The sequence below is a fragment of the Phacochoerus africanus genome, chromosome 14 (genome assembly GCF_016906955.1).
Source record: "Phacochoerus africanus isolate WHEZ1 chromosome 14, ROS_Pafr_v1, whole genome shotgun sequence".
Taxonomy (NCBI): domain Eukaryota; kingdom Metazoa; phylum Chordata; class Mammalia; order Artiodactyla; family Suidae; genus Phacochoerus; species Phacochoerus africanus.
The window spans coordinates 59,790,360-59,798,832 of NC_062557.1; the positions used below are offsets into that span (position 1 = coordinate 59,790,360).

Below are 8,473 nucleotides of genomic sequence, written 5' to 3' on the forward strand. Positions count from 1 at the left end.
GCTCCGTGGGCTCCGACTCGCGGCACCCGGGGACCTGGTCCCCCCCCCCCACCCGGGGCAGAGGAGCGCCTACCTCCCCCCCCCCCGCCCCGTCATCAGGAAACCAGATGCCACCTTCCCACGGACGCTTTATTTTTCACAAATCGCAAGTGCAAAACATAGATGACCATTTTTAATGAGCACAGTCAAATTTTTAACCACGGATCTACAAGAATGATAGCTTTAAAAATACAACCAATTTTTATATTTCAAAAATATCTCAACTGAAATAAATTAATTTTTTAAAAAGTACGCTTCTCATACTATTTGTCTGGCATGACTCTGGTTAAACTTGGGGCGGCCCCACCGGGAGACAGCTGGCCTGGTGGGACCCCACACACACGACAGGGGACGTGCAGTGACACAACGGCTTTTCACAAAAGGATGCTTGGCCCCTCACACTCCGCTGCTCCGTGTAGCCTCCACGGCGGCAGCTGTCATGGGCAGTCCTTGTGCTGCTTGGCCTCACACTCAGGGCCTCGGCTCTCCCCAGGGAGACAAAGGGGCACCCCCCAAGCCACATCGCAGCCTGCAGCCACCACCCTGCCTCGCTGCTTCCCGCTGAACAGGTGAGGCCAGATCCGGTCGGGTCGGTGCTCACGGGGGTGGGGGAACCAGCGCGGCCCCTGGGCTCCAAGCTTGGCTGAGACTGGTCTTGCTTCCGACCAGCGGCGGGTGTGCTGCTTTCCTCTTCTGCAGGCTGATAACAGCATCTCTGACTCCAGTGGGATCCGTTTCTATCACAGTATGAGGGAGAAGCCAGGAAGCGAGCTGGTTTGCCTCAAAGCAGGAACCAAGGCACTTTCTTGAGCCTCTGGGGAGATGGGAGGTGACACCTGACGCTGGCTTGGGGACGGATGGATCCCCATCGGCGAGGGCTCCCGCCTGCGCAGATGAGGTGGCGGTGGCAGCAGCGTCGTGGACACGTGGAGAAGCTGATGGGCCAGGCGCCGTCAGGCCGGGGAGGTGGGTGCGTGCATCCGGCACTGGCGGGAGCGCGTGCAGGACCCTCAGCAGCCCTGGCGCTCGGGCTGGACTCTGCGGGCCTTCCTACAGTTTTTGAGATAGGATTTGTTACTTGTTTGGGGGTGAAATCTGTCATCCCTTGCACACAGAGCTGATGTCCTCTTTTAAGAAGCCGAGGGCTGGGTGGGCCACTTCCGCCACCGCAGCGACCACAGCAAGACCGTCTTTCAGACCCAGATTCCACCGAGGAGCAAGCTCCCCGGAGCCACTGGTGCCCTAAAAGGCACAGTGTCCACACAGGCTGCGAGCCTGGGCCGTGCTTCTTAACCCGGGCGGCCTGAACAAAGCGGGGCGGGAAAGGGACTGGAAGTGGAGTTCCGACAAGCCCCAGGTTCGGTGGCCGGGCCTTGGAACCGTCACAGGCCCCGATAGTCTGCTCCTCAGAGCATCTCTCAGAGTTTAGACTCCTGCTGACCTATCGCCAGGGGTTCACCCTCAAGAGCCCTTGAAGGAGAAACACGCTCGGCGTGAAGCAACCCTTCGAAGCCGCCACGCTGCAGTCAGATTTTAACCAAAAATTTTTTTTTTTTTGTCTTTTTGCTATTTCTTTGGGCCGCTCCCGCGGCATATGGAGATTCCCAGGCTAGGGGTCGAATCGGAGCTGTAGCCGCCGGCCTACGCCAGAGCCACAGCAACGCGGGATCCGAGCCGCGTCTGCAACCTACACCACAGCTCACAGCAACGCCGGATCCTTCACCCACTGAGCAAGGCCAGGGACCGAACCCGCAACCCCATGGTTCCCAGTCGGATTCGTTAACCACTGCGCCACGACGGGAACTCCTGGCCAGGATTTAAACACTGGAGTCCAACCGCCAGTCAGTGGAGCCAACTCCACTTCTTAGTGAAGCAGCAGCTCGGGGGAGGGCTCCCCGCGCCCCCTGGGGCCGCTGGCTCACACCCGCCAGGCTCTCCTGACCTCCCAAGGCGCGGCTTCCACAGAAAGGACTCCTGCTTCTAGAGGCCAGCAGGACTGACCGCGGCTCCTCCAGCGTCCCAGGGGACGGGCCATCTGCACCGTCGGTGGTGGAGCCAGTGGCCGCTTCCCACCAGTCATGTGAGCCCCAAGGAGCACTCTTCCCTTGGGAGGTTTAATGTCCCCAGCTCACGTCCCTGAGGCCCAAGGAGACGGCTCTGAACCAGCTACCGAGAAGGACACGCGGGGAGGCGGGGAGGGTAGCCCTCCCGCCAGCGCTGCTGCAGCTGGACGCAGGCAACAGCATGGGTCCCAAGAGCCAAGGCAGCACCACGGCCACGAGGGGCCCTGCCACGGAGTCCAGAGAACCACAGCCGGACAGGAAGCCTGGGCAGGATGGGACAGCGGGTCAGGACCGCGAAGCCCCCGGTCTCAGCCATGGGACCTGACGACTTGGAACACGGCCCCAGCGGACACAGACACACCCGCTCGGGAGCACCCGCTGTGGCTGCCTCGGGTCTGTCTCACCACGATTTGGGGAACGAATGGAAAAGCAGAAATACCAAGAGTTCTCCCTACTCGGGGAAAAAAACAGCTTAAGAAAAAAGGTGTGAAATCTTCGAGGCTGCAAGAAACCATGCCTCTCCGGGCCAGTGGTGACTCGTCAAGGGCCTCAGGGGTCCCGGTGGGTGGAGGGGACCTGGGGACGGAACGAGGTGCACGGAGCCCCACCCCGGCCGCCCCGGCCCAGGACACCCAGCGAGGTAGTGAAGTGCAAAGGTCTGCTGTGGGCGAGGGGACCGGGGGACTCAGTTGGATCCAGCACGTCTGCAGGCCTCCCCAGGACAGTGTAACCTGCCCGCAGCACAGCTGGTGGACGGGGCCCGGAGCCTGCTGGCTCTTCTCGCCGCACAGTGGGAAGCCGGTGACACAGGGGCCCCGTCTCCTGGGCTTCTACCCCAGAGCAGTTCCGACGACAGGGGACCAGTGCCTCCTGTCAGTCACTCCTGCTGATCCCGGGAGCAACTTCCCAGGGCCCGCCACAGGCGCCTCCGTGCCCGGAGAGGAGGTGAGGATGGGACAGGGCTCCGCATGCTTCCCGCGGCCGGGGGCCGGGCTGTGCTGTCTCCAGGGACAGTGGCTCCGTGAGGCAGAGTAAAAGGGCCTCGGCTGGGCCTGAATGAGGCAATGCATGGGCCGTGCTGCTTTCCAGCAAACACTCCAGGTAACGGCTGCTCCCGTTGACTTTGCTGCGTGCCTGAGAGTTTGGAGGCGCGGCCCGAGGCTGGTGTGGTCCTTGCACGCGGGCGCCCTCCGTTCCCTCCCGGCACCCAGAGGCCTTCCTCTGGCCTGGCCCCAGCCCTTGGGAAGCCCGACGGGGGCCTGAGCTGTTACTGAACTTCCAGACGCCTCCAGAGGGCCAGCCCTGCCCCCACCCTCGCCCGCAGGCCCCTGGAACACCTGCCACCGCGGTTCGCTTCCCGTCGTCGATGCCAGCAGTCTAAACGGCTCAGGGGCCCGCACGGCCATCCCCTCCCCCCCATCACAGGTCGTGGTCTCCGTGGCCAGGACTGACCTCAGATCTTGTACAGAAAGCTGGGGACGTAGTCGAACCTGAGCGCAGGCTGGCTGGTGCCGGAGGGCTCCCGCGTGTAGTGCAGCCTCAGCAGCTCGGCCAGGTGCCGGACCACCTTGGCGTCTTCATTCACCAGCCCCAGGTTAAACTGCAAGAAGCTGGCCTGGCGGCTGGCGGCCTGCTCTATGGCCTCCCTGTCGTGGGCGGGCAGGTGCAGGTGGTGGCAGAAGGCGAAGAGGAAGGCCTTGGCGCACAGCTGCGTGAGCAGGCTCTGCACGTGCAGGTAGTAGGTGCCGCCCCGCCTGATGTGGGTGCGGTGGTCCGCCAGCCGTGGCAGCAGGGCGCCCCTGTACAGGGGGCAGCGCAGCGTCTTCCGGTCCAGGTCCAGGATGCTCGTGTAGCGGCTGTAGCGGCTCAGGGCGTGGAGGGTGCCGGCGCCGGCAGGGGACGCCACCCTGAAACACACAGGCCGAGGTCAGCAGGTGGGGGGGTGACAGCTGGGGCTGGAGGGAGGGCGGCCCTTGTGGGGCGCAGCACGGCTGACGGACCCCCGCCCCCGGGCCGGGCACAGTGCTGGCACTTTACAGCCCTCGGGAAACACCTGGCAAACGACTGTCCAGTGACGCAATGCTCTTACCTCCCCAGGAGGGAAGGAGGGCACTGCCCGGGTGCCCACCGCCAGGGAGCCGGCCCCCGCAACGGGGGTCCTGTCCACAGTGCACCTTGGGCAGGTGCCAGGCCTGAGCTGGTGCGAAGGCTGCCCCCCTCGCCATCGGGCACTTTCTAAGGAGGCTCAGGGGAAGCCAATGGGAAGGGCAAGACATCCTGAGCCTGGTCCTGGATAAGTCGACTCACACCCACGAACTGACCAACGTGTGTTTTCTTTCTCTTTTTAAAATCTTTTCTAGGGTCGCACCCACAGCGTAAGGAGGGTCCCAGGCTAAGGATCTAATCGGAGCTGTAGCCACCGGCCTACGCCACAGCCACAGCCACGCCAGATCCGAGCCTCATCTACGACCTACACCCCAGCTCACGGCAACGCCGGATCCTTAACCCCCTGAGCGAGGCCAGGGACCGAACCCGCAACCTCATGGTTCCCGGTCAGATTCGTTAACCACTGAGCCGTGACGGGAACTCAGGACGTGTGTTTTCGATTCTCCGCCTTTTGAGGTGAAAAAGTCTAACGTTGAGGGTTGGGCAAGGGGTGTGAGCGGAGGAGGGAGGCGTGTGTCCTTCCATCCAGGACAGCAGCCAAACACAGGCCCGCCACGCAAAGGCTAGTAACCCCCTGGCAGGAAGGACCAAGTCCGGGAGGACCCGAGTGTTGGCACCTGGGCCCCTCGTCCACATCCAGCGCCCAGACGAGGGCTGCGGCCCGCAGGCCAGACAGGCAGCACGTGAAAGGCCCCAAAGAATCCGCTCAGCACACGTGGGGGATGAACAAGAAAGCTTCCGGAAGGACGAGGAATGAGACGGGGGTGGGGGCAGGGGCAGGACGGTGGCCTCTCCCGGCACGGCCACCGCCGCCGCCCCTCACCTCGGTCACTGACACGGTGGTGCGACCCGGAGAATCAGCAGCAGCCTGAGGGCTCCAGGTCCGTCCACACCAGGCTGACTCAATCAGGATCTCTGCGGACGGGGCCCAGGAACCCGTGATTTAAAAGGAAGCTCCCAGACAATTCTGCCACAGGGGGAGCAGGGCAGGGCTGGCCACCCCTCAGGAACTAGAGCCCCTCCTGGGACAGGCGGCCAGAGGCGGGGAGGCCTGGCCCAAAGCGACGCTGCAGTCGGCCCCGCCCCCGGCCGGCAGCCAGGCCTCCTGATGCTGGGCCCAGCACATCGGCCTGGGAACCTCCCTGGGGAGCGGCCCCTGACGCCTCACCTCTAACCGGCCAGGGCCCGTCCCTGTCCCTGCCCCCTGTAACCCGTTACCTCTGCAGGCCGATCAGCTTCCACTTCTGAAAATCCGTGATGTGCAGAGGAGAGGAGACCCAGTGCTTCACAGGTTTGGCACAGCGGCCGTAGTTGGGGACAAAGATGGACAGCGCTGTCACAAGCTTCCTGACTGTGGCTTCGTCCTCCCCCAGGACCACGAGCGTCCTCCCGCTGAGCAGGGAGTAGATGGCTGGGTGGGCAAAGGGGTACTGGCGGATGAACTTTAAGGCATTCTGGCCAGCCCTCTTCTTATGCCTCTCGGAAGACGGGCCGGTGGCATGAGCCGAGGGAGTCCTGTCCGAGCTGGCGGAGGCCACGCTGCTCACGTAGCTGGTGGCATCAGAGCAGTCGTCCAGGCTGGTCTTGCTGCCATCCCGGCTGGCCAGCAGGTGGCTCGGGTCCAGCTCGTAAGCCGGGAAGCCTTCGGAGCTGTTGTCTTGGGAGGAAGGGCTGGCGTTTTCCACCGCAAAGTCCACGTGAAAGCTCTGGTCCTTCTGCCTGTAGCGCTGCGGCGGGACGCTCACCACCTCGTCCTCGTCGGACAGCGCGGAGACGGGTGTGGAGAGTGGCACCTGCAGCCCGCCGCTCTCCTTCCCGATGCAGCAGGCGTCTGTCTGTAACAGCGTGTCTTCCGAGCTGCCCTCCTCGGCCTCTCCCAGCTCCGGCGGGCTGGCGCCTGCCTGGAAGCGGATGGCTCCCTCGCCGTCGTCTGCACACGACTCTTCTTCGTTAATGGCACTTGGGTAGCTGGCCTTAAAGTCGTCGGGGATGAGGGCCTCCGAGGGGCAGGTGCTCAGGACTTCAATGCTGTCCTCGCTGATGGTCCTATGGCTGACCGCCTTGCTCCGGACCACCCGGGGGCTCAAGGGCACCGTGAGGCTGGCCTGGCTGTCAGACGTGGACAGCACAGAGCCGGGCTTCTCCGCGCCCAGGACCTCAATGCTCTCCCCGCTGCTGACGCTCCCTTTCATGTCCAGATCCAGGTAGTCCAAGTTCTCCTGGGGGTCAAAACTGCTCGATTCTGCCGCCTCCGCCTCCCTGTACTCCTCCGCGAGCTCCTGCTCCATCTTGATCAGCACAGACTCCACGCTGGACCTGTAGGAGCCCACGGTAACTAACACTTGAGGAACGGGACACTCTTCCAGAGCCCTGGAGGGCGGCCTGTCCTGACTGGGCTTCGGGGGGGTGCTCTCCTGCTCCTCTACTGCCCTGCCATCGACCTCCACGAAGTCTTCAAAGAGGAAGTTTGTGATGCGCTGCTGCTTCAGGAGCGCTCTGTCGATCTGGCTGGTCAGGAGGTAGCAGAGGTCTCCTCTGAACATGTGCTCGACGTGGCTGAGCTGAGCCAGGGTCTGGGTGAAGTATTCGGTGTCACAGAGCTCTTCCAGGGTCTTCAGCTTCTTGTCAAAACACTTGGTAGACTTTGCTTTGATGAGTTTCGGGGTGTAGGCGGGTCTGCAGGCGAAATGGTTTGCGTCGGCGGGCTCGTCAGGGTCAGAGGGAGTGGCTGCCTGGCTGGGCTGACCCTGGGTGTGCCCCGTCTCCCCAGGACTCGAATCGGAGCCCTTCAACTTCCGACGAGGGTACGAGCGGATCTGCTCCAGCAGGTCTTGGTGCTCAATGATGGACTTCTCCACGCTGGCCAGCTCGTTGGCTTTCTCAATGGCCTGCGATGAGTAAAAGCCTTTGTCGTTGGCTTTCTTCTGGACCTCCGTCTCGGTGTGCAGCACGGTCCGGGTGTAATCCAAGTCTTTCAGTTTTTTTTCAAGTTCCCCAGCAAATGCCTTCCTGTTACCTGTTTTCAAGCACTCTGAAGCTTTGGAAAACTCAGCTGAAAGCTCCTGGAACTGCTGCATGATCTTGTGCTGGTCGGCTGAGATGTAAGCCATGCAGAAGGGCCGCACAAAGCCACGGGCCTCCAGGTCATACAGGGTAAGGTGGTGCACATAGGCAAAGGCTCCCTCCTTGGAGTCTCCCAGCACGACCTTGGAGTCCTCTACGAAGTTCAGCTTGGGGTAGGCAGAACCAGGGGGGTGGCCCACGAAGGAGGCCTGGTAATCCACAGACATGATCCGCAACGAGAAGTAATTGAGATCAAAAGTACCAAAAACTTTGCTGTCATTGGGGATGGTCAGTAAGGGCTGGGGTCCCACCTGTTCAGAGAACTCGGAAATAAGGATGAAGTCTCGAGAGAACTTGGCCCCGGACAGTCTGGACCATGGATTGGCTCCTTGGCTGGCGAAGGGGTAGAGGGGCACCGAGTACTCCTCGGGTAGGGCTGGCTCATTGTAAGGCTCCTCCTCGTACTCGTCCTCTCTGGTGAAGGCCACCACGTCAGGGGCGCTGATCATATTTCCAGATGTATGGCGAGAACATTGAAAGGAAGTGGGAGACAATGCGGGAGTAGCCAACGCGTGGAAGCCAGGCCTCTGGAAGAGGAAGTAAAGTCCCTGCGGTCTTCTTTGCGCCCTCAGGGGTCCGAGGCTGCCTGTCACACACCTGAAGCCTCGAACGCCTGCAGCCCTTCAGAGCTGTGGCTCCTCGAGGGCCCTCGGAGGCCTCATGAACTCCGCGGGTCGGGAAGACCCAGGGGGACGGCTGCTCTTCTCCTCCGGCGACGGCGGCCGGCGCAGGGCACCTGCAGCGAGGTCACGGGCGCTCCCAAGAACCCAACCGCGATGGCAGCGCCCCCCGCCCGGAACGGGTGCCCGACGCGGGGCTACAGGCAGCCGCACGGACCAGCCCAGCGTGGCGGCCCCTACGGCCCGAGGGTAGAAACCGTCGCGGCTCTTCGGACACCACAACCCGGAGCAAACGACCGCGGCGCCGCCATCTTGGCGTCACATGACTCTCGGCGTCGCGCGCCGCGTGACCCGGAAGCGTGCGCGTCGACTTCCGCTGTGCCGAGCGGCGTCTCCCGAGGGCGGAGCGGAAAGGGAGGGAAGAGAGGGTTGCGGCAGGGACGCCGCCGCGCGCGCGCGGCA

General features: G+C 62.9%; 1 protein-coding gene across 1 annotated transcript; it reads right to left on the reverse strand.

Moving 5' to 3' along the window:
• Positions 1 to 157: 157 nt before the first annotated feature.
• On the reverse strand, positions 158 to 8,389 carry SMCR8 (SMCR8-C9orf72 complex subunit). Its single transcript, XM_047757745.1, has 3 exons — positions 5,487 to 8,389; positions 3,555 to 4,009; positions 158 to 1,089 (listed from the first exon to the last, which is right to left on the reverse strand). Exons 1-2 carry the CDS (start codon positions 7,838 to 7,840, stop codon positions 3,556 to 3,558), a joined length of 2,808 nt encoding a protein of 935 aa, XP_047613701.1. The 5' UTR covers positions 7,841 to 8,389; the 3' UTR covers positions 158 to 1,089; position 3,555.
• Positions 8,390 to 8,473: the final 84 nt, after the last annotated feature.